General features: G+C 46.9%; 2 protein-coding genes across 5 annotated transcripts; one reads left to right on the forward strand and one right to left on the reverse strand.

Moving 5' to 3' along the window:
• The first annotated feature begins 52 nt into the window (after window positions 1–52).
• On the forward strand, window positions 53–19,112 carry CIZ1 (CDKN1A interacting zinc finger protein 1). Of its 4 annotated transcripts, none has more exons than XM_084219542.1 (16): window positions 53–134; window positions 457–590; window positions 2,476–2,591; window positions 5,061–5,227; window positions 6,280–6,415; window positions 7,324–7,384; window positions 10,195–10,274; window positions 10,627–10,706; window positions 11,647–11,829; window positions 12,143–12,273; window positions 12,689–12,773; window positions 13,360–13,473; window positions 13,805–13,984; window positions 14,580–14,649; window positions 15,739–15,860; window positions 18,514–19,112. In XM_084219542.1, exons 2-16 carry the CDS (start codon window positions 484–486, stop codon window positions 19,096–19,098), a joined length of 2,217 nt encoding a protein of 738 aa, XP_084075668.1. In that variant the 5' UTR covers window positions 53–134; window positions 457–483; the 3' UTR covers window positions 19,099–19,112. The 4 variants fall into 4 exon arrangements, with proteins under 4 accessions (XP_084075668.1, XP_084075669.1, XP_084075670.1 ...); XM_084219543.1 differs by having other exon boundaries at window positions 103–134; window positions 413–590; XM_084219544.1 differs by lacking the exon at window positions 53–134 and having other exon boundaries at window positions 347–590; window positions 18,514–18,724; window positions 18,809–19,112.
• A 1,374-nt stretch (window positions 19,113–20,486) lies between these two features.
• On the reverse strand, window positions 20,487–23,800 carry BBLN (bublin coiled coil protein). Its single transcript, XM_084219546.1, has 2 exons — window positions 23,672–23,800; window positions 20,487–20,687 (listed from the first exon to the last, which is right to left on the reverse strand). The coding sequence occupies exons 1-2, from the start codon at window positions 23,757–23,759 to the stop codon at window positions 20,494–20,496; spliced, it is 282 nt and encodes a 93-aa protein (XP_084075672.1). The 5' UTR covers window positions 23,760–23,800; the 3' UTR covers window positions 20,487–20,493.
• Between the last annotated feature and the right edge of the window lie 1,004 nt (window positions 23,801–24,804).

Below are 24,804 nucleotides of genomic sequence, written 5' to 3' on the forward strand. Positions count from 1 at the left end.
TGTCCTGCAGCCCTGCCCAAGGAGCAGCCTCCCGCCTGGGCTGGGCCGGGGAGCGGGGCCGGGCAGGTGCTTGTTGTCCCCGGCGGGAAGATGGAGGCGGCGGGCGGGGAGCGGTGATCGCCGCGGGCTGCGCCGTGAGTGTCGGCGGGGCGAGGCGGCGAAGGGACGGGAAGCGGCTGCGGGTGCCGGCGCGGCCCCGCCGCGGGGAGCGGGACGAGCCGCGGGCGCCGCGGGCAGAGGAGGGTGGGAGCGGTTTTGGGAGGTGGGGTTTGGAAACCTCTTCCACAGGCTGCCGCTTGCGATGACCCTGGGGGGAAGGAGGAGGCGGCAGGGGGGGATCGGCTCAGTGAATGAATGGGCGGCAGCGGCGGCGGCTCCTCTGCTCAATGGCTGCTGGGCTGATACGCGCCAGCCCCGCAGCCGGTGCCTCCCTCGCCCTCCCGTATTTTGTCTCAGGCTCGCCTCGCTCGGGGCTCCCCAGACATGTTCAACCAGCAGCAGTTCCAGCAGCAGCTGCTGCAGCTCCAGCACCTCCTCCAGCAGCAGCAGCAGCAGCACCATCACCACCCTCCGGCGCAGCAGGGAGGCCGGTAAGCGCCGCTACGCGAGGCCGGGGATCCGGGGCCTGTCCCGGGGGACCGCTCTCCTCCGCCTCCCTGCGCTCCGTCCGGCCTCGCCGCGGCGGGGCTGGCGCGGGGCTGCCCTCCCCTGGTGGGGAAGGCGACAAAGGGAGGCAGGCGGGGGTTGGGGGGCGCGGGCCGCGATCGGGGCCGAGCCTGGAGGCACCGAGGGGGCCGGGTGTGTGGGAGGCAGGGCGGCGGCCCCTGTGGGGTCTCGACGTGTCCCCTCAGCGCTCCGGGGATCCCTGTCCGCCGTCCGGGACTGGAGTCCCCGAGAGGCCGTGGGTGACCCGGCCGGTCCGTGTAGGAGCGCTGGGTGGGTGGATGCTCCGAGCCGAGCGCGCCCCTCAGGGCGGGCAGGGCAGCCGGGGCTCGGGGAAAACGCCTTCTCCTGCAGAAACGCAGCACTCAGCAGAGCCACCCTCAGCAGACACGAGCACTTTATTGTTTTATTGTTGAACTTAAACTGTTTATTTATTTGCTTTCTCTGGCTGGGTCTGCTGGTGTGGGTGCGATGATTGAACTTATTTCTGCAGTGGCACCAGCGCTAAGGCTGTGGCTGAGCATGGTGGGGCAGGGACGGGATGGAGAAAATAGTGTTTTGTTTGTGAAAGAAGAAAGAACATTTGCCAGAAAATAACCACGATTTTCCTAAAAAAAATACAATATTTGAAACAACTTAAATAGGAGCAGTTGTCCCCGATGAGCTGAGACTTGTAGAACCAGCACAAATTCTCTGAAATAATGCATTTATTTGCAGTTACTATTATCTTTAAAGCCTGATTATTTGCAAATTCAAAGCAATGGGATGTGAATTTAAGAAGAAATTTAATTTGTTATTTAAGGAATTATTGTATTACTTTATCCTTATAAAGCATTTGGCTCTGAGGTAAGCGTGGGAAATTTTCTGTTTTACCAGAAATATGAACCTGCAAATCTTTTTACCATTTTTATATGTTTTATGCTATAAAAAAAGCTGCACTTAAAATGCCAGTAAGGGGCTGACTGCTAGATAGCACGGCTGCATCTTACACCTTTAAAAGTATGTTTTTTGCGGTATAAATATCTCGGCTCAGAGGCTGGAACAATCTAGAGCAGCAAATGTGAAGATGAGCTGCTGTGAATTCTGTTAAAGGGGTTGGGTTTTTTTGTCAGGGTGGATATTTTGATCCATGTTTGTACCTCTCTTCAGCTCTGACAGATTCAGCTGTGTCAGCAGCGTGCATAGAGGTGGGCCTGACCTTGCAATCGCCTGAAGAAGTGCCTGCCAGTTTCCTCAGACTTTTCTCTTGCCTCTGCTCCACCCTCCTTAGAACTGGAGAGTTCTTCCCCGCTGCTTCTTCCTCCTCGTGTTTTAAATATGAAGGCCGTGCTTTATTTTTCCATCTGGTTCTTGCAGTTAGGGGGCACCACTGACAGTTCTGACCTGTCTGGCTCCGTGTGGGAGGTGTTGATTTTGGGAAAACGAGCTCTAAGCTACTGCAAAAACTCTGTTTTTTAGAACTTTTTTGTTGTCGTGTTAAATGTAGCTGCTGATCTAGATCACTCATTTCTCCTGACGGGTGCTGCATAATTCTGTAGAACCGCAGTCAGCTCCTGGGCTTTTTTTATGCTGCTTGGGAGGCTCTGTGTGGGCTTGGTGCTAAGGAGTTGTCTCTGACCTCAAATTCTTTGATAGACAATCTGTCAGCTTTGGAAATTCCAGGAGAGTGGAGGAAAGAGGATACAGTGCCAGTGCATGGTGTCTTTTCACGCATGTATATCAGCCTTTCAGCTGTTTGCCCCTCTGTTTTATGCCTGGAATGGAAGGGCACAGTTTTTATTGGGTTCTCATGATTGATGCCTTCTTTTCCAGGGGTTTGCCGCCACCGCAGCAGCAACAGATGCTGAGCTTACGGGCAACAAATCAGCCATCGCTGCTCAGTGCCAATCCTATGCTTCAGCGGGCCTTACTCATGCAGCAGATGCAAGGTACTGTCGTTATGGGAAACGCTTACTTACTGGAGTTATTTAATCATCCTCTTGGACTGAAACCATACCATGGCTATTTCCTGCTGAACCAGTGCAGTTCTTGTACTTGGCAGTTCTGTTTGTTGTCTTTTTTTTTTTTTTTTTTTCTCCCATCTCCTTTTTAAATTAGTCCGTAGTCCTAAGCACAGAGGTTCTTCAGTTGCTGAAAATCACATGTCCCCAGCTGTTCACAACTGGGAATAGCACTAGGAGGTATCAGGTTAGATGCTAAATACATGCCTTCCCTTTTAGGCTTGATGGAGCAAGTATTATTTCATCAATCTATTTAGATCAAATACTGAGATTTTGATTATTTGTTTGTTTTTCTTGGTTACAAGGTTAAGGCCACTTATTTAATTATCTGTTATGTACACACTAACCTTGTTTGCAGTAGATTCTTGTCTTTGTCCAAAGTTAGTGCAGTACAAACAAATACAGGATATTAAGGTAGAAGATGGTTTGGGTGTCAATTGTGTTATGAAATTTTGATTCTCTGAAGTGACTGTAATTTCTATGGTGGGCAATATCTCTGTCTTTCCGTTATTGTGTTTCCACAAGTGGATTTTCCTTTTCTTTTTGTGTTTTCAAAAGAAATTTATGAAGCTGCTTTAATAATAGAATTACTAATGTAAAGATAATAGGAATAAAGATAGGTTTTTATTTTTTGCTCATGTCTTAACCTGATAGTTCTTTTCAACACAGAAAATCAGTGCCTGGTATAGTTTTCAAGTGCCTAGTCTAGATTAATGCCTGCAATTTCTACCTTGCCTGTGAATCATGTCCAGATGTGAAGACAAAAGATTTATTCTGCATGTCGTTAACTCTCCTTTTGTTCTCTCTTGGCCATTTAATGAGAGGGCTCTCTAGTGACTCCAGTGGCTCTCCACAGATCTCTCTCAGGTTGAAGGGAAAGTGACTGTGAGAAAGGACAAGCCATGCTCTGGTGATTGGTGTACATATATTGTTGTCAGGGAAAATTGTGATTCCAGCCTTCAGTCAGTCATGCTCCTTCTAGATATATTTGCAGTCAGCTGACGTTTTTCCCTGAATCTTTTATTGAGGAGTTGTATTTAAATAGTGTGCGGAGGGCTTGGGGCTAATTAGATAGAGCAGGATAAGATATGTTAATGAACACTTTACATGCACTTTGTCTTAGTGTTGCTCCTCTTCACCTCTCCATGCAGTTGTGACTTCTCTCAATCACCTACCTCAGGTAGCCACAGGTACCATGGAATATGGTTGCCAATGTCTATGTGGCCCTTTTTAGTGATGTGAATTTTTTGGCCATTCAGGTTTGGATTACATGTAAGAATATCTGATGCTGTGCCATTTCTGTCCCTGGGAAGCATCAGCATAAATAATTCATTGGCTGTGTGTGGCTTCAGCAGTGGGAATAGGAAAAGATAAATACTTCAAATTGAAACAGATGTGTGGTTCTTTAAAGGTGTCAAACCGAGAGCAGAAGATGATTTCTTGTGTTAGATTTAATTTTTTTTTAATATAGGTGTGCCCTTTTACAGTAAGGGATTATATATGGGAAGTAATAATAGATTAGATTGCTTTTGAAGACAAACGTAGGGAGTACTTCCTATTGTGTTGCAGGCTTTTAAGAGTGTAGCTTGGTTTTTCAGGTGTTGGGTGCCTGTTTCCAAACTTTGCTGCCCTGTTTTGACAGCTGCTAAAAGGCTGGAGTATGCACTAATTCAAGTGAGAGAGAAAAATGGCAATTTAAGTCCAGGTTCCCTGAATGATGGATGGTTTCTGAAGGTATAGCTGAGGCATCTGGGCCTCTCCATTCCCTCACACCTGAAATGGGAGTGACAAGGACTGTCTTCAGAAGAAATTTTTGACACTTGGTTAATAGTCTGTGGATGCTGAACTGTTCAGAAAGGAGAGCATTATAATTGGAAATGGCGGAGTCTCAAGTGTCAGAGTTGAGGTTGACATGTTGAGCTTGCATGACAACCAGGTGGCAGAGAGGACTGTGGGATTTTTTTTTTTTAAGTTTGGGGTTGTTTTAAATGAAATGGTATTACTGGCTTGTTTTAAAGAGCTTCAAGCTATGGTGTGGGCAGTCAGCTGCACAAATGTGGGGTGAATTTTCCTTTTTTTACAGAGAGTTTTTGTAAAACGAGACGTTGTTTGTTGCAATCATGAGTGCTAATGTGCTCAGATCAAATAATTGCTCTAATGATCTTTGCCTGGAGTGGCAATTATAATTAAATAGCCTGATCCATAGTAATGGTTGCTAGCACATCAAATCATTCAGTGTGCTGAAGAGGGCAGAGCACAAAGCACCTATGCTTTGTGGAAAGGACAGGGTCATGTGTGGAAGAGCCCTTCCCTTCTACCTGCTGCTTGTTCAGGTGGAAGATTTTCTCTCTCCTTTGCGCAGCACAGGGTGGTGAAACGCTGTGTTTGCATTTATAGGAAACCTGCGTGGATTTAACATGACAGCGCCAGCACTGCAGCAGTTCTTCCCTCAGGCTACAAGACATTCCCTCCTGGGACCACCACCTGTTGGGGTCTCCTTAAAGCCAGCTCGGCTGGGCTTCCCCAGCCTCCCATTCCAGCGGCAGAACCGGACCTTTCGCAAGGTGGGACTGTGCTTTCCAACTGCTGGGGAGCTTTGTGCTCCTTTTACACTTGCCATTGTTGAGTGTATGGTAGGCGGAGTACAAAGGAGAAAGGAGAGAGCCTTACAAAGAAAATAATGTTTTGCACCATGCTGCTGACACAGATATGCAGAAATCATTCCATCCCAAAGGCTTTTGTGGTCCGTATTTACATTTATGCTGCTGACACAGAAATGCAGAAATCATTCCATCCCAAAGGCTTTTGTGGTCCATATTTACATTTACGATGCAAAGGTTTCTTGTCATTACTTGCACAAGAGAGAGAATTCTCCATGATAGAACTGTTTAAACCTAGGATATAAAAGGAGCCTTTAGAGGTATCAGCTTGAAAGTAATTACAATAGAAGAAATCTTGGCTAAGTGCTTTGCTGTTCCAAAGCAGTTTGTTCCTCTCAAGCAACTTGCTCCTACTATGGACACCCTGCCTCTTTGGGCTGTTCTCCCACCTTTTAAGATCGGACTCATATATGTCCTTTTGGATTTTGTAAAATCTACAGTTCTTGTTTTGTGAAAACCTTTCTCACTTTCCGTCATTAAGATGTCTTTTGTATCCTGGAAATGGTTCTTGGGATGACTGCTACTTGCCTCCTCTTAGATTAGCTTTGGTATATTTCATCCCATTCTGTCAAAAATATGTGATGGATAAGGTAAACTCTCACTCTTGGACTGTCCTCCAGAGTCAAAAGAAGGGGAATTACTTTGGACTGTCCTTTTCCCTGCCCATGCACCTCTTGCCAGCATTCCTCTGGCATGATCCTATCCTCTGCAAGCAGCTGGATTTCCTACAGCTGCTGCTTAAAACACTGGGGACGTGTCCTGACTGCCTGTGGAACTGAAATACCTTGCTCTCTTTGGCCATGTAAGCTTGCCTTAGGCGGGGCAGTCCATTGTGAACCATCTATTCCTTTCCATTATCGCTGGAATTCCTGTTCCTGCCCCACAGTAAAACTCTGGGGCTTTAGGCAGTGTGTGTTAAGGACTAAGAGATGGTAGTGACTCTCTGCCCTTTACAGGACTTCCAGAGGGTTCCTGACAGGAAGCGGGAACTAGATCTTGGTTCTTCATCTCAGACACAAGGTGATGAGAAGATGGAAATTCCAGAGGGAATGCAAGCAGGGTCAGAGCAGAACAATTCCTCACCATCCACAGGTAAGGGGGAGCCTGTAGTGAAATAACTGCTTGCAAATATGATAAACATCTCTTGACTAATCCTGCAGCAAAAACTGGAGATGATTTTAGGCTTCATCAGCTATGTTTCTCTCTAATTGTAAATACTTAAACTGCTTTTGATAGCCCTCTGCTATGTGCTTCATGTTCCACTTTTACCTGATTTTTTTTTTTATTATGAGCTGACTCCATTTCTCTTGCATGGATGCCTCTCAGAAGTCCCTTTGACACTGAGCTCTGTTTAAGAGGGGGGGGGGGGAAGAAAACTGGTCTGAAATTAAAGCTTTCACATGTCCTTACCCATGCTGAAGTCAACATCTCATGCAGCCGAACACATCAAGCAGAACCAGTTATAATCAGCTAAGAAAAAGATGAGTTGAAAGTCCTGGTGCCCCACTTGTCAAAACAGAAACTGCTGGCACTGAGTATCTTGATGGCAGATACAACACAGATGTGGGAATGTCATTTCTGACTGAGGAGTGCACGATTTAAAACTGCAGGCATTGATGAGGTTGTGACCAGGGAATATGCAGCAGTGAAAACTGTCTTATTAACTGGTTGCTGTCAGGTAGATGTGGCACCTTGGCTTATATTAATGTTCCCATGATCATGGCTCTTGTCACTTAGGTACAGGACTGAGACCCATTTAGTAGATATGAACACAGATTTCTTTTTTTGATCAACACCTCATACAGTGACATTGCAATAAAGCTCAAATATTTGAGGTCATTATCTAACCTTGTCAGAGCAGCTCATAAATTCAGAATAAGCAATTATTTAGTATTATTTGCTCTAACAGAGCCTCATTGGCATTTGCCATTCAGATATGGAACACACCCAAGGTAGCATGATCTGTTTTGCTAAGGAAGTCTCTTTCTGTGTTCCTGCAGAGCCAAGAACTCCAGCAGAGTCTGTGTTGAACACTGAGCCTGCAGCAAAAAGACTGAAGAGGTATTTATTGAATGGGGTATTGAGATAGTTACTGAGTTTAGAATTGTTGTCTAATTTTATTTTCTGATAATTAGGGCTGTATACCCTATTGGCCTGATGTCTAGCATGTAAGAGGGATTTCAGATGCTTGTGAACAGCTTGCTTCAGAAAATCTTGTGGTGCTTGCTGAGATACCAGGTGTTGTGGGGTCTCTGCTAGGGAGAGAATGAAAAATGAGAGATGCAGCTCCTCTAGATGTGCAACAAAGCTGAGTTTGCTCGTGTGTTCTTCTGCCAAGATCCCTGTAAGAAGCATAGAGGTTCTTTTCTATTCTGGTGTATTTCTCTAAGTTTCTTCCCTAAATGTCAAAAAAGTGAAATGAGCAGAAAGGGAAAGAAAGCCTTGGAATATATTAGGTTACAGTAGGTGTACAAGAGGGTAGTTTATTTTGAGAAATGATAAAGGAACGGGAATCAATACTCGCTAGTATCCAAGCCTGTATCCATGAGCGTTGAGTTCTGTATCCCTTCTGCAAAGGTTGCCTCGCCAGTATCTCTGTCTGTTGGGTAAAAATAGACAAAGGCAATCCTATTATCCCCCGGGGATGCGCGTCAGGCTGGCCTTGGCAGGCCCATGCCGGCTCTCCCGGCCTCCCGAGGGTGCGGCAGGGACAGGCAGGGCTGCATTGCCATCTAGTGGGAAGGCACCTCGCGGAGTTCCCGCTGCCATCTGCACCGGGCTGCTCCTCTCCCAGAACTGTCACCCTTGGCTGGTGTGGAAGGAGAAGAGGAAGGAGTGAATACAGATTTCTGTAGGCACTGACTTGAGAATTCTCCAGCATATGTTAACGACGATGAGTCAGGACTCCTGGGTCCTCTTACCTTCCCTGACAGGCATTCGCCGCCTGCTTTTGGACAAGTTTCCTCACCTCGCTGTTTCCCATCTGTAGATTACAGATTAATGGTTAGCTTTAGGGGGAATATTCCAGGATTACATTATCAAGGTAGTATCCAAACATCAAAGTAAAACATTAAAGAGTGGTAAATATTGTGTGCTCGGGGACTGTCGTGAGTTATGGACTCTGATTAGCAAGAAAGTGAATAAATTCAATTAAAGCTAGGTGGAATACATTTGAGTGCATGCTTTGTTAATCTGTTTGCCAAAGCTAATTTAATTTTAATTACATTAATATTTAGCAGGGTATTAATCAAAGTCCTGTTACATGCACTGAAAACAAGAATCAAGTCTGAGGAATGACAGCTCTCACTGCAGCAAGCCAGCTATTAGGAAAATTCTTTCCTAAGCTGCAGTTAGGGACTGCCAGATTTGATGCATATATTATGGCTGGTATTTACCTAGAATAGATTATTCCTTAGCTTCTTTTTGAAGTGTTTCTAGTATCTTCCAATGAACAGATGATGGATCTGTGAAAAAAAAAATAGTTTACTGTTCTCATACTGCCCTTCACAAATGAGAAGGGCATTCCCCCCATCTATTTCATAAAATTGTATTTCATGCTTCATTGTTCCATTTCCCTTTAGCCAGAAATACCAGCCTCCTTCTTCATTTCAGGTTTTTCCCACTTCTGCCTTTGCTCCTATGTACCATCTGTACACCTGGAACAACATCCTCATTCCAGTGCAGAAAGCACTCATCATCTTCAAATCCTCCTTGAACACCCACTTCTAGCATGGCATGACAAGTATCCATAGAATACCATTTCCTCTGTAACTCATGCTCGTGGTTGCTTTTGCTCCCTTAGATCGCTCCTTAGGTTTGCAGTTCAGGCTGCAAACCCTCGCCCTGAGTGCTGGCACCATCTGTGTGTGGTACCGTTAGCCTTGAGCCTGCTGGCAGCACCTGACAAATAATGTTAATGCCAGTCACTCTTGTTTAATTCGTGTTTGCAGTGCCCAAACCCTGCTGCATATTTCTAGCTGTGTAACCCAGTTCCCCTATCACTGATCAATCCGATAAATTAAGCGGTGTTCGTGCGCGGATAGCGGGACGCGCTACCTGCGCTAGCCGCTGTCCTGCTTGTGCAGAAGGTGCTGCTCCCTCTTGGCAGAAGGACACCAGCAGGTGGGAATTTGAGCCGCCCTCAGAGCAGACAAGTCAAGTCATGGTGGAAAGTTAGCCCTGACAGAAAAATGGGGGATGTAGAAAGAGATTGCAGAGAACACTTTGTGCCCTCTGGAATTCAGACATTTATTTTCAAAATTCCCCTCAGGAGTGCTTTTCTCCTTAGCAGATCACCAAAAGCAAGGCCCTTTTGATTTGCATCTTGTAGAGAGTTTCACTTCCCCCACAAGCAGAGCTGTAGGGACTCTGAAATGAAACATGGCTGGTATGAATAGAACAGGCAGCTGTGGTGAAATCCCTGTAAAGGCACCATGCAGAACTCCTTCAGTGCTAATAGGTCTCTTCTCTCATGTACAGAGCAGCCAGGAGCACTGTCCAGGTGTTGCAATTTCCCTACAGGTCACCAGTCATGACAGGAGAGAGCTCTCAGAGCTCTTACAGAGAATATTTCTTGTATGAACTTAATTCCCTTCAGGCTTCTTGCAGGAAAGGGCAGCCAACCAAGAAATCAGTTGTAGCTTTCATGTCCAGATTATTGCTGTTTCTGAATCCATTCTAGAACACCCACTCTACATGATTTTATTTATTCCTGCCAAATTCTTGCCTGAAATACCCCTTCCAGTAGCTTATTGATTTGGGAGTTTAGTGGAGAGTGTGGTAGGTTAGACCCCAGCCTGTGCTTTAGTGTGCCTTTTGAAACTCCTGTCTGTAACATGGCAATTAAGGTACTTTTCTTGATATCCTTGAAGTGTGACTGGCGAGTCTGCATTAGAGGATGCCACAGACAGCAAGAAAGCAGGAGTCTCATGCACCCATGTCCAAGCTGATGGTGAGTTGCTGAACCCTGTGATTTGAACTCTTAGGACACTCCTTGCTGGAACTGAACCTGTTGGTCCTGTGGGTCTACAGAAATGTTCTTCCCCCAGTTGTACAGGATGGGGAAAGGGGGATAAAATCTAGAAACCAAATACAAACTATGTCCCCTAATATCTGTTACCTGCCAAAGGCAAATGATAGGATGTTTCTGTCTTAATTATTAAGGGTAAGGAGAAAGGTTTGGGAACTGGCTTATGGCCAACAGTGCTGTGAGGAAAGCTCCCTGACTTCACTCACCTGCTGCTCTGTTGTTCCTGTCATTGCTGTTTTGATTTAAGACTGCTAAAAGGACTCTCCCTTCTTAGGTACAGACAGTGCAAAGGAGTACTCAGCTGAAGATCTCTCCAGAGAGAGGAAATTCTCAGAGGAACCGAAGGCTCCTGAGGTGAGCAGACACTGCTCCATGCAGGGGTGGTGCAGAACATACAACCTCCCCCTCCATCCTGGAGAAGCCCGTTGCCACTGGGAACCAGCTGGCACCCACGTCTGGAGCTCTGTCTCCTGCTGTAAGCTGTTGTCCCTGGCAATAAGGCATAATATGTCTGCAATTAGTGCGCAGTCTGCTCTGACTTGCTGCTTTTGTACTTCTGCTGGCCTGTTCCTTACCTACTGCTGCCTATGGATGGGGCATTCATTAAGATTTTTGTGTTCAGCTGGAAAGATAGAAAGCTGAATAGAAAGAGTTACTTAAAACTCTATGTGTGGAGGGCCATAGCTAAATACATCTTTCGTATGGCTAAAGAGCAAATGTAAAAAGATCCAGGTGGTGTTAAAAGATGCAACCTGAGAGTCTTTTACATTAAATACATGGCCCCCATGCTATATGTTAAATCAGGACCTCAGGCTGTGTAAAGTTGTGAGCAGACAAAGATTTAACCTCAGGTGTGAATCAGACTTGACAGTCTTCCATAACTGGAGATGTTTATTGATGTGATCAAGTGTATCATCCTGCCCATGTCTGAGTTCCTGACTCCATCAGGTGTTGTGCTGAGTAAGCTTTAGTTTTGCTGGAGAAACACGAGCTGATTGTGTCCCTTAGCAACAATTGTTTGTGGCTCTGGTCCCCAGAGACTGGATCATACAGTGGCTGCAGAGGCTGCAGAAACAGCCATCTGTGCTAATAGGGCTGGTGCTATGACACAGGGATCGCTGATTTAGCAGCTTTGGGAGGAGTGTGTATGAGAGTCCTGATCAGCCTCCTGTGGGCTCAAGCTTAAGTGCATTTTCCTAAAGGGTAAAGAGCTCAGGTTGACATACAAAAAGCAGGTGTGTAAGTTTTATTCTACTGAGGAATTGAACTTAATGTTGACTCCTTCTTTTGACAGGTGTTGAGCTCTGGAGGTTCACTGAAAGTGACTATTCAGCAGAGCAGTGAGAGCAGAGCTATCAGTACAACAGCTCTGAAACCAGGGCATTGGGCCTGCGACGTGGGCACAGCTGATCCCAACCCGGAATCTGTCCTTAAATTCTACTGTTACATCTGCAAGACCAATTGCTGCAGTCAGCAGGTAAAAATGCACAGGTCTGACAGGTCAAGAGATGGGAATTAGATGGCTGATCTCTTGTTAGCAAGGACTCATGTTTTAGGAGCAAGGAACATAAGAAATGATGACAAGTATGCAGATAAAATAAACCTCTCCTGAGAGCTGGCAAGCAACCTGCTAGAGAGAGAATGTGGGCGGATCCACAGGCAGCCATGCTCTTAAGCTTTTATATTTCATTGTTAAACAGCAGTCAAAAGAAAGGAAAGCATAGCTCTACCTATTATTTTCTGTGTTTTGGATACATTTAAAAGGATTTTTCTCCTAACCTCTCTTTCAGAATTTCCAATCCCACATGGCTGGAATTCAGCACCAGCAGCGACTTGGGGAGATTCAGCACATGAGCAATGTTTGTTTTGTTTCACTACTGCCCATGGTGAAACAGCAGAAGGTGCTAGCAGGAAAAGATGGGTAAGTGTTGGTCTGCAGTAGAAAATTCAATCTGAGTGTGGCCCTACATGGGTTCTAAAATTTTTTACTGCACTAGGGCGCTTCTCAGTTTAAGGTAATGTACAAACTCCCTCTGGTTTCAATGGCCTTAATCTCCTTCAGGCAACTTTCTATCTTGCTGAAGGATACCAGAGTTGACTTTGACCTGTGTAGTTTTTAATACAGTAGATTAAGTAGGAGACCTGTTTTATCTGGTGCATTTCTGTCAGCACAAGCTAAAGCAACCTTGTAAGTGGGTGAGAAGTAGAGAACATAAATTAGAGCCTGTAAAGATAGGAGTTCTGAAGAAAACAATGCCAGGGACAGATTGCTACCTGCAGCATTCCATGGAGAATGAAAAAGGTGTGACTTACAGCTCTATCTGTTGTCACTTCAGAGAGACCCAGCAGCGGTGGTGTAACACGTGTCAGGTGCATTTCACAGGGGACCTCATCAAACATCGCAGGACCCAGGAGCACAAGGTAACAGCCATAGCATGGACTTCATTTTGTACTGACCTTTTGTCTGGGGATTAAATGGAAGTGTGTAGCACCTCCTGCTCCCCAAGCAGCAAAGGAGAAGTGGAGAAGACTGAAGTGGAGGGTGCATATTATGTTCTGCCAGTAACTCCCTCCTTAAGGGCACTGCAGTGTTACCTCCTGCCTCTGGCATTGTGGGAGCTTACAGTTGTCATGATGTGTCAGTAGGGTCTGAGGCACCTCTAGTCTGTAATTCTTGACTTTTCTTAAGAAATATGGCTTATCATACTCACCTAATCAATTGAATGGAGAAGTCAGTGGGCAGCCTCTTTAAGCTAAACTTCAGGCAGGCTAGCATATTGATTGACTTTTAGGGAAGAAGTGACAGAACACCTATTTTTAGACACACTTATTTTGCTCTGCATGTTTTTCATCTTTTTGGTGGATAAGAGTTAGGGAGCCCTTTCTGCTGAAAAAAAATTTTCTCTGTGGTCTCCCAGGATGAGGGGCTGACTTTGTTTCAAGATTCATCTGCATTCCTCCAAAGCAGTGCCTCTTGTGACTTACAGAATTGTCCCTCTTTCCTTAGCTGGCCAAACGCTCACTTCGTCCTTTCTGCACTGTCTGCAGCCGCCACTTCAAGACCCCCCGCAAGTTTGTGGAGCATATGAAGTCCCCTGAGCACAAACAAAAAGCCAAAGAGGTAATATGCCTGCATGGAGAGCTGTGCAGGTCTGGAGGCAACTACACTGCAGAGCAGAATAACTTTCTGCTTTCCTGACTGCTGTGGGGCTGAAAGGAAGATGTGCAGTTCTTCCAACCATGTTTTAATTTTCATCTTTTGCTGAACTTCAGTTGTTAGTTGTTGCGTGAAAAAGGGAGAAAGTGTTCGATATGTCTAGAAGTAAGAGAGCTTTATGCCTCTCTTGCAGTCCCTTCTGCTCATCACATACAATCTGTCCTGAGTCTGGGCTCTTCCTTGGTTAAATGGCAAGTGCAAAGTTGACCTGATCTTTCTTTTCTGTGCCATACAGGTTAGGCTAGGAGAGAAGGAGTTGGGGAGCCCAGAAGATTCAGAGGAGTTGATCACTGTGGATGCTGTTGGCTGTTTTGAAGATGATGATGAGGAAGAGGAGGAGGAGGAAGGAGGAGCTGGTGAGGAGGAAGATCATGATGTAGTGCTGATGGAGAATGAGGATTCTGCTGCCAAGCAGGTATGCTGTGCAACAGAAGAAGAAATGACCTATCTGAGAATCTACTGTGGGATCTTATGACTTAGGCTGGTTGAGCTCAGGCTTTCAAGAGTTGCTCAGTCTTGCACAGCAGTAGGGTGGGATTCTCAGGTTCTTCAAGGGCACAGGGTGATGTGGAAGAGACTCAGGCACTATGTGTGGTATACACAAAGGTGTTTCTGCTGGGCTGTACAGCTTCTGGTGTCTTCAGATATTAACCCTGTTGAGGAGCACAAAGCAGTATTGATACAGTCTCTTTGAACACCCCAGCAGTATCTGGGTCTGATAGCAAATGTGTAGAGGTTTAGCTTGACAAATACAGTCACAGTAGAGAGCAGTTACCAAGAAGGAGATACATGGCTAAGCTCCTTCAGGCTTGGAGTGCAAGGAGTAATTTTAACCCTTGTAATGAAGTGGTCTGCTGACATTGGGATTTGCATCTGCCCCTGATCAAAGGCTGTGTAACTCTGTCACTAGTATGTGAATCTTCTGTTTTGCTCCCAAGCTTACCAGAAAAATGCAAGAGCCTGACAATTGCCATAGATACAGTAGGCACTAATGTTCTTTCGGTTTCCAGACTGGGCTGAAGGAAGTGTCTTTGGAGGATTACGAAGGAAGTGAGAAGTATTGTCCAGACACAGCCTATGGTAAGCAAGCAGAGTTAAGCACAAAGGGCCACAGAGCCTTCTCTGGTCACATGCTCTGTCTGTAGGAGAGGATGGTCTCTACCTACTGTTATAATGACTTCTTGGGCCATGGTGCTCCAGCATCTGCATTGGACTGGTGCCAGTCACTGCTGCCTGGAGAAGAACCTCTCCTGAAAGCAGGATGTTTCTTTATTACTGTGTGATAAAACATGAGGATGTGATTGATGTTTGTCAACTACCTTTTGCTTTGAAGAAGGATGAGAGCCAGATACATTTCTAAGGTAGGACGTGGAACAAGCAGGGCAGGAGTACCAAAGAAAGTAGGTAGCAAATGAGGGATGCTCTGGAAAGATGGAGTCGGAAAGCATATTGATTGGAATGCTTTCCAACAGAAATGCAGCCTGCAGAGAGATACTGAGCATCACTGACAGTATCAGACTCTCTGCTAGACCCAAACTATGCATGTTTCCTCCGCTTCAGAACCCCCACGCTGTACCGAGCAGTTCCTCAGCCATGCTGCTGGCCTGGTGGGCAGTAGTTCCTCCAGATGGCCGTGTCTGGTCCCCACCCTGTAAGCGACTGACTTCAGACCCCTAACGGCCACTCGTGTTTGAGGAGGGCAGCTCTGCAGAGGCTGTTTTGTGCCCAAGGAGAGCTCTGTTTACACGGATCTTCCATATCGCTGTAACCTTCCACTATCGTGTGGCAGATGGAATAATGATTCATGCTGTGAATGTTCTCTGCGTGTTCCTCTTGCGCGCCTGCTGTCTTCTGCTTGGTTTGATCCCATTACATTAGATCACATGTTCTCTGTAGTTTTCCATTGTATTCTTTTCTCCCTTTTTCCCCCCTTAACGCTCTGTGTAGTTTCTTTGCTCTGGCAGCCAGATTTCTCTCTGAATATCAACCACAGCCATTCCATGGTAAGACGAGATATTCAGCAAGTCATCTTGCAAATCCCTGATTAACAGAAGCAAAGCTTTCCACCTCTCCTTCTTTACTCCCATCCCCCTTCTCTTTTAACATGCTTTCATTATTTGAGTTCCATTCAATGTGATCTGTGATTTCCCTTCCCCTCCCGTTTCGCAGGCCTGGATTTTCTGGTCCCCGTCGCAGGTTACCTCTGCAGGCTGTGTCACAAATTCTACCATAGCGACTCCGCTGCCCGGCTCGCACACTGCAAGTCCCTGATGCATTTTGAGAACTTTCAGGTTAGACCCTTTGGCGATTGCATGGCCTGGCATTTGTTTCCCCCGTGCGTGTCTCTCCAGTGAATCCACCACGTTAGCTGTCTTGTCTCCAGATCATTTCCATCATCCTTGGTGTCCATTATGCTGTAGCTTTCTCCTGGTGTGCTCTGTCTTTGTCTCCCTTGGCCCTTGTAGATCTAAAACCAGTTAAGTCCTGCTTCCCAGCTATTGCTGCTGTCATCTTTTTGCCTGTTTCTGGCTGGGAATCTTCCTCAGAGTGTCCGCTCTGTTTGCTGAACCTGTGGAGTCTGTCATTTAGCCTAGGCCTCTTCTCTGTTAGATTACAGGTTGGTCAAGGTGGGATTGAGCAGGAGAGAGAGGCTGTTCCTTGTAAAGAAAGCTGGTGCATACGCATCTCCAGGTGTGATACTGCAAGAACAGCTCCTTTAGCCAAAAGCGTGGGTGTGATTCATCCAGGAAGAGGCCTGGTAAAATCAGATACCTCAGAAATCTGAAAATTTAACATTACAGACTCTTTATAGAGTGATAGAATCTACAAGCTGGTGAGAGTCCATTTGTCCCCAGGGTCAGCCTGCAAGAGGAAGTCTGTCTGTCTGTCTATCTGTCTCTCTCTGTCTGCTGTCCTTTCCTAGAAACTCCTTAGCACAAAGCTCTGCAAACTGATGCTGTTCCTTTGCTTTTCTGGCTCCACCTAAAGAAGCTGCTTTCGTATCTAAAGCTTTTCCTACTGGGCTGGCCTGGAATCTGCCTCCATTGTTCTGTCCTTGTTGACTTGCCAGGGGGTAAGGGGCCTGGATTAGTACTTGTGGAGGGTACACAGGACTTGCACTTTTTCTGCCCTATCCCATTACCACTGCCTGGGCCCTCCTGTATGGGAGAGCACTCTTCCCTGTCCTTGGCAAGGAGGGAGGCTCCCACATCGACTTGGTCTTCTGCCTGCACCCACAATGTACTCCCAAAAACTGCTGTGCTTCCCTACCACCTTTTAAAATAGTGTTTTAAAAAAACCCCAAACACACATACATATGCCCCTAACCCCCCAAAATTTCATGGTTTTCTTCTAGTCTTCAGACAGAAGAAACTATTCCCAGTTGGCCACTACTGCCTCCAGGAAGGGGTGGAGTGCTTTAGAATTCTGCCAGCACTTGGAGCAGTGGATTTAGAATGGGAGGAGACCACAGCTGTTCCTTCATGGTTGCTCATCCTCTCCTACTCCTGCAGCTAGTCATTTCAGGAATGAAGGAATTGGACTTGCTGTTTTCCTGGCTTGTTTTAGATCAGCATAGAGTGAAACTGCAGCAGCAACCACTTATGTCACTCTTTTGGCCCACTTAGAGCTGAAATCAGATGCTCTTCAAATGCATGCCAGAATGACCTGGGGAGTTCGTGAGATGAGACCAGACTTACATGTCTGCAGGCAGATAACTATTATTCTTGGCTGCCGTGGGGTTGTCACAGCCTGAGTTAAATCACTGCCAGTTGCTGGGGTATTCTCAGCACAGGTTTTCAAAGCAGAGAATTGTGCGCTCTTGAGACAATTTACAGCATCACTCTGGACACCAGTTTGCATGCCTGGACCTGCTTAGGTTTGGGTACAGTATGACTCAACTGAGCCAATTCCAGTGTGATATGCTATTGTTCATATCCCACGATTTGAGGACAGAGGAAGAACAAGCCTGCAGTGATAAACTGAATTACAATGTAAAGCTGCCTGTCAGATGTGCTGTAATTCCAAATTGCAGACTGGTGAAAGGCATTGTGCTTGAAATTGTTTCCTTATATTGTCAGGTGTAATGCTAGTGCCAGTTAAAAGAATCCTTTAGCAGGCAGCTGAAAGGGACTTGATTATGAAGGGAACTGCTGTGGGAAAGAGTGAACTTGAGTTTGTTCCTTTAGGTCACGATCTCTCTGGGCATTGAAGACTGGGTTCCTGCTATGTGTTAGCTAGCTACAGTGAGTTGTTTTCTTGAAATCCAGTCTAGAACATGCGTAGTAGCCATTTTAATCTCTTTACAGACCTCTACTGGTTCATCATGATAGTGAATGCAAATGAGTCATTTTATTGATGATACGCTTACCTTTACTGTGTGGAAAACCCCAGTGACTTGTAACGAGATATAATGGATATGATATCGTAGCCTTCCTGTCAACAGTTCCACTGACTGTGCAGATTATATCAACAGAGTGAGGAAATACAAAGCTTTCAGCTTAAGCCTTGCTTTGGCTGATAAACATTAAATCACAGCAGTAGCTGAGGGCTGTGCAGAGCCTCACATGCCCAGGGTATGTGTCCTGACAGTAGCTGAAGCAGGAGCTGTCACTTGCACTGTTACATCTACAGAGTCCTGAGTCTGACTGACATTAACAGTTGCCAGATCATGATTTCTGTCTCGGGAACCACAGGTCTGCCATGCACTCGTTCAGCATTAAGTAATGCAAGAGGAACTTCAGTTTTTAATAAACTTTTCCTCACAGGAGCTGACCCTTCTCTGTTGAGAGCCTCAGCAGCCAGGCCAGGAGCTGCTGAGATCGCTCGTGCCCCTGCCACTCACCACTGTTTTTGTACAGGTGTTCCTGGACCAGCTGCTGCTTTGCTGCAGTGACAGGAGCTAAGCTGGGCTTCTCTCTCACGTTGGTTTGTTTGTATTTACAGAAATACAAGGCAGGAAGGCATCGTGCCACAACTGCCTACCCCGAGGCTCCTTTGCATTCCCAGGGCTCCAGCTCCCAATTGCTGGATGATCCAAAACAGCCTCTTGCTTCAACAGCACCTACCAGCAAGAAGATGAATGATGATCATGGGATAGATAAGGAGGGCACAGAGCTGTCAGCCCTGCAAGAACAAACTTCAAGGTCTCTGGAGGGTAAGGGTGAGCTGGCCACCTCTAGGCCAGAGGGCAAGAGCCTGGCCAGTGTGACTGATGATGTGTGTGGTATCATGGTTGTAGAAGAAGAAAGTCTACAGGACAAGTCCACTGCCACTAGTGCCGACTGCCTGTTCTCTGAGGACAGCCACACCGTAGGGGAGTCCCTGGGACGTGAGGAAGAAGCCAACACAGCCAGGCAGAGGGCAGGCACAGACGACCACCAGGATCCAGGGAGTGGAGGAGGCTTAGGACAGGAGGCAGCAGATGCAGGCCAGGAGGCAGCAGCAGAGCCTTCCTCCCTCGCCAAAGGTGAGACAGGCGGTCTCACCTCTGCTGGGTGCAGACGCTCTTCCAGGCGCAAACCCAGATAGAGTGGCCTTAAAGGAGAGCCCTTTACAATATGATATTTGCTGGAAATGTTTATTTTCTGAGTCTTTTAATAGAGCAAAACCTTCAACTTTACTGCTGTTTTTATTTTAAGAATAAATAAGCCTGGCTTTAGCGTGTCTAATACAGGATAGTGTTGCTTATTACTTGTACAGTTGGGATACAGCAGTTACGTGGAAAGACTGAGGCTTGGATTGTTGAACCTGAAAGAAGATGGTAATGGGATTTCCATAGGGGACAAACTTCACAGAGTGATGGATGCAGACTTAAGAATTCTTTGTAGTTCCTCTCATTTCCTTTCCAGGCAGAGAAAATGTTTATCTCTTGGGATACTCTGCTGAATTCTGCTTCTCAGAACACTTTCCTTTCTAAGATACACATTGTTGGACAAGCAGTCTTAGACAAGTCCTAAGCTAGGCAAAAACATGCACCTTGGTCCTTTGTTAATACCACAAGGCTTAATCCAATCTGTTCTCATAGTGGAGACTCTCAGGAACAAAGTTTGTTTCAAACTGATTTTAATAAAACAGATTTCTTTTAAATAACCTCTTTAACTTTCAAAAAACTCCTTTAACTCTACATAAGTAGAACAATAAAACTTGCTTCAAAAGTGCTGGCTCTAGGATATAGCGACAAGATCACAAAGTACAGACCAGACCTCTCATGCCTTGTCAGAATGTACAGGGAGGGAGGGCTCTGCTCTCTATTGCTGATGCTGTGGTGGGGGCTCACCACGCTGCTCTGCCTCTCCACACCTTGGTCCTTAATGGCAGCTGAAGGAGTGGGGCAGCTCCCAGTTACAATGGTCTGAAACATCACCCTGATAGCTTGTCTTATCTGCTTGGAATGGAGTAGAAATGTCCAGTGATCTGGAACCATGTGCCAGTATTTTGTACATCACAGTTAATGTGACTAAGGGAGAAGAAGCTGTAGCTTCAAGGCAGCAGCTGGCCTAGGCCCTCCTTACACTTAGGGACAAGCCTGGAGTCAGGACAGCCCCTGCCAAAGGGGGTAAGCCATAATACTCCTTGCTTGGGTTTAAGGAAAAGAGAGCAGAGACCATCTTTCCACTTTGTGAAGAGGGCCTGCCTGCAAACTACCTGCATGGGCTCAGGTTTCCTACAACCAGCTTTAACCAAGTTTGAGTGGCAGGCTCATGTTGGGGAGCAGAAAGAAGCAGCTCTCCTACACCCACCCTTGTGCTTCTGCACCTGTCTCACAGCTAAAGGAAAACAGAACATGGAGATGAATGGCAGGATACAAACACAGAAAGGAACAAGTAACAGACACGAGGCACCTCTGCTATTCAAGTTTTACATTAAATTGGTGACCAGTAACTGTCCCCTTAGCAACACCAGCTGAGTGTGTGTGATCAGACTCTAGGCAGGAGGCTGGGATCCCTGCACATCAGCTCCTGTGTTCAGCTGCTTGCTCTGCTGCTGGAACTCCAGCCGGGTCTGGCGGTTGGACTCCAGCAGTTCCTTCAAGCAGATGTGTAGGTGATCATTCTTCTCCTCCAGGTGATCCAAGCAGGAGTTGATCTGGTCCAGCATGGAGTTTATTGCTGCATATTCTAAAATCAAGGGAAATGAGAGACTGAACAATGTAAGTACAAAGTCACTGCAGTCAGAGCAGGCAGCGAGAGCTCTGGCAAAACATGCCCACAGCATTCTGGCTGTGTCTTATTTGCCCCTAGGTGGGTCAACTAAAATGCAACTGAATCCTGCATGTGCTCTGTTCCCTGATCAAATTAGGCCAATGGGAAGCTGGAACACTGGTAACAAGATCTAAGGCAAGGTACCTGGGCAGTCCAGAGCCTTGTGACAGCCTCAGATCTCACACACAAACGGCCAGCCACAGGCTGAGTGCTGACTACAACACTACCAGATAAATCCCAAAGACCAGTCAGCCTTTTTAGCTGCTTTTGGAATCACCTTTTCTGATAGTACAGGCATGTTGTCAGCATGTTATAGGGTTTGTTTTCTGTGAACTGGGTCAGGCTTCCAAGCTGGGGTGTGCTTCACTCAGACCTGGCTGGAGTCAGGCTGCCACGAGAGTGCAGCCATCATGGCTGTGGCAGGAGGAGGGGATGAGCCCAAAAGTGCTGGTAGTGGCACCATTATTTCCACAGGAAGGTAAGTGTTGGGCACTGAGTTCAGCCACAGGATTGTCATGCTCTATTAAGGCTTTGGGTACTTCAGATTAAACCTAGACTCACTGCAGATGATCCTGGCAGCTGGTTCTCTAGGTACAGTTTCTTATTCACAGCATTGTTTCAAGTGCAGCAGTTTGCCTCAGTATAATGGCATTTCACAGTGGTGTGTGTCAGCACTGTGAGCCAGCTGAAGAGTGCTCTGCTTCTGCAACATTTGCTTTTGGATTTCTCCAAGCAATATTCACACAGTCCTGAAGATAACAAAAACCAAAACTGAAAAAACAGACAAGATAAACTGCAGAGGTTATTCAGGACCCCTGGGAAGCTGCAGGGGACCCCAGATGGAGCCAGTCCCATGTTCCTTTCTGAAGGCAAACAGCTGGGTGAGTGCAGGGAGGCAGAGGTGGAGCTGTGACCTGTGGGCTGATGTTTGTGAGGATCAGGGGCTGCAGGACAGGGAAGGATGCCTGTGTGGGTGGGACAAGCCCTGCCTCATGGGCTGGGGCTGGCTCCTCTCCACCCAGCTCTTCTGAGCCCAGTGTGAAACTCACAGCGCCTGGAACGCTGGGCTGAGCTGAAGGGTGTGGAGATAGGAGGGAGGATGAGGATGTGCTCTGGGCACCCTTAGGAGGGTCAGGCTGTGCTGAAATCGCCCAGACCAGCTCTGCCCCTCTCAGCTGCCCCTTTGTCAGGGTGTCCTGGTGCCCCAGCACACCAGGTCCAGGCACTGCCATTTCCAGCAGCTTTAAAAGAACTGTGAATATTTAAACATTGAAGGAATTTGCATTATTAATAGCTAAGAACTTTCATTATAAAAAAATAATTATCCTCCTTTTCTTATAACCTTATAACTTTGGAGCTGTTCAGAGTGTTTCAGCCTTTAATTCTTTGGAGAATTGTGTAATGTTGCATTTGAGCTCATTAATAAAAGTTTGGCCTTGTAGGTATACATAGAGGTGGCACTACAAGCGATAGCACTGATGACGTTCTTGCATTAAAAATCAATCCCACAAACACATGCTTTCCAAAAAGGTGGCAGATAACAGCATTTTTCAAACTATCAGCATTTTTCAAGGTACACAAGTTACAGGTCTTCAATTTGGTGCACCATATTCAAATGGTGAGCAGATCCCAAGCAGACATGGTAACTACTTCTGGCAAGGGACATTCATCAGCTTGGCAAGAAGTTTGTAATCACAGCAGAAGCTTAATTTTCTCCATGCCTAAAACTAAATGAAGGTTATATAATTTCTTCAGCTTTGGGAAATGAAAAAAATTTACCCATTTAAAAATAAGTTGTATAAACCTTTGTTTGTCTTCTGTTAGTTGCAAGCTTGGTGGATTTTTGTGGAAATATAACCACATCCCTATTGGAAACACTGAGCAGGAGCATGGCAATTGCCTTAACTCCTCTACATTCTTACAAGAATAGTTGACAAAAATCAGGTTTCCTACTTGAGGTGAAGGAAGAGATCCACAGCCTCAGCCCCACTAGACCAGGAAATAGCAGCAGCCCTTCAGAACAAAAAGCCCAGTTAATTACAAACTGAACAACCCAATTATTTAGGATGTAGATCCAATTTAGTGACTTTCTCCATCACATCCACTGTGTCTCTTAGCTCTACAAAAAATATGAAATACAAATCACTGTGGTGATCAAAGCAGTGAACACACTTGGGGTGTTTCAGGGCAGAAATTATTGTCCTCTCACTGCAGCTAGATCCCAGACACCTAAACTCCTAAAATCACCTGTGTGGGTCACATCTGGGAACAGAATGTTTTGGGAAACAGCAGAACCCAGCTCCACCATTTTCAACAGAAGAGTAGCAAAGTGTTTACTCTGAAAGAATTCCAGTTTTGAGTGACCTCTATGTACACATTACTGCTCCGCTGTCGTCTCACTTTCTCCATGGGCTGGTTCTAACTGGACAGGGCAGTATCAGAATTGGCATACCCAGGCACTGCAGAAATGCCCCAAAGTGGAATTTGCCCAGCTGCATTAAATTCCCTATTTCCATGCGTGACTACTTCTCCCAGATCTGCCCACATGATCTACCCTGTGGTTTCGAAACCTGAACATCCTCTTTCCTGACATCTGCACCCCGTACACCAGCAAAGGCACAAAATAATTTTTTCACAGAAAAAAAATCCATCCTAGGGCAACACGTAGGAGCTCGGTGCCCCATGGCTGGATGGGAATCAATCCCTGCAGCCCCTGAGCCCCACTGCCGTGCAGCGGGTGCATCGCTGGCATTGGGCACCTATCCCGGCAGAACATCTGGGCACACCTGAGCACATCTGGACACAGCTGCGCTCTGCCACCCGCAGCCCAGGGGACCAGGCCAGGCCATCCTGCGCCGCGGGTTCCCCCCCAGATGGCGGCCCCGCTCTCCCCCACGCACCTTCCTCCTCGAAGGTGTCTCCGCCCTCGTCGCCGTCGTCGCCGGTGCCGCCGCCCAACACGTGCGGGTCTCCGTTGGGCCCCGACATCCCGCCGCGCCCGCCCGCGTCTCGGCGCCGCCCGCACGGCGCGCCCGTGCACGCGCGGGGCCTCCAGCCAATGGGAGGGCAGAGCGCCTTTCGCGTCACGCAGGCCGGCGCTGCGGCGAACTCTGTGGTTAGCGCGGAGGGCGCGGGGCGCAGGCGCGCGGGCGGGCGCGGCACCGGCGGTCAGGGCCACGTTCCCCCTTCCCCGGGGATTTTTCCCAAAGCGTGTCCTGCGCTAAGCTGTGTCCTTGCCATCCCCAGGTGTCCTCAGGTCCTGCCGGACTTCCCCGTTTAGGGGCTGCCATCAGTATTAAGTGCTTCTTTCCCAACACAAGTGATGTTCCGTATGGATAAATCTGCATTCTGTCCGTGCAGGCAATCCCGTGCCGGCTAGGGCTTTGCTGCTGAACTCCCAACCAGCTCTGGTTCATCCACTAAGCGGCCTGATCCAGCCTCAGGTCACCTTCGCACATCCTTCCCTAAAGCAACAAGCACGATTCACTTTGCCCTTCCCTGTCTTTGGCCTGGTATCAGCCACACCCTCAGTCACCTGGAGGAGATCTCACCACTGTGTGGTGTTGTCATCCCTGGGGGAGAAGACACTGGATGAAAATAACCCGCAATTAGAGCATTGATTCAAACAGTGCTCCTGAGATCAAGGATTCTGTTATTAACTGGGTATTTGGGACAAAGAAGAAAGAAAAGGTCATATCCTCCTTTAACATTGCAGCCACCTCTCCATTCTGTGGGTAATAACCCTGCTGTACCACAGAGTCAGGCTTGTGTTGCACCCCAAATAGGGAAATTGAATATAAGTGTAATGAATGGATGTAACCACATGTTAATAAAACAGATGATGACTTTCAGTGTGGAGATGTGCCCTTGCATTGTGGGTATGTGCTGGTCAGACTCCACAGCCCCACCGGGCAGAGAAGCAGAGAATCCCAGAAGGGGTCAGGTTGGAAGGGATCACAGTGGATCATCTGGTCTCACCTTCCTGCTCAAGCAGGGTCACCCCAGCGCACACTGCACAGCATTGTGTCCAGAC

Source organism: Fringilla coelebs (assembly GCF_963513975.1).
Source record: "Fringilla coelebs genome assembly, chromosome: 21".
NCBI classification, from domain to species: Eukaryota; Metazoa; Chordata; class Aves; order Passeriformes; family Fringillidae; genus Fringilla; species Fringilla coelebs.

Bases quoted from the DNA above. Each gene is read 5' to 3' on its own strand.
- CIZ1 (XM_084219542.1), top strand. From the start codon at position 484: ATGTTCAACCAGCAGCAGTTCCAGCAGCAGCTGCTGCAGCTCCAGCAC. The intron at 6,416-7,323 runs GTAAGGGGGAGC...GTGTTCCTGCAG, and splicing joins CAATTCCTCACCATCCACAG to AGCCAAGAACTCCAGCAGAG. The intron at 12,274-12,688 runs GTAAGTGTTGGT...TTGTCACTTCAG, and splicing joins GTGCTAGCAGGAAAAGATGG to AGAGACCCAGCAGCGGTGGT.
- BBLN (XM_084219546.1), bottom strand. From the start codon at position 23,759: ATGTCGGGGCCCAACGGAGACCCGCACGTGTTGGGCGGCGGCACCGGC. The intron at 20,688-23,671 runs GTGCGTGGGGGA...CCTTGATTTTAG, and splicing joins AGACACCTTCGAGGAGGAAG to AATATGCAGCAATAAACTCC.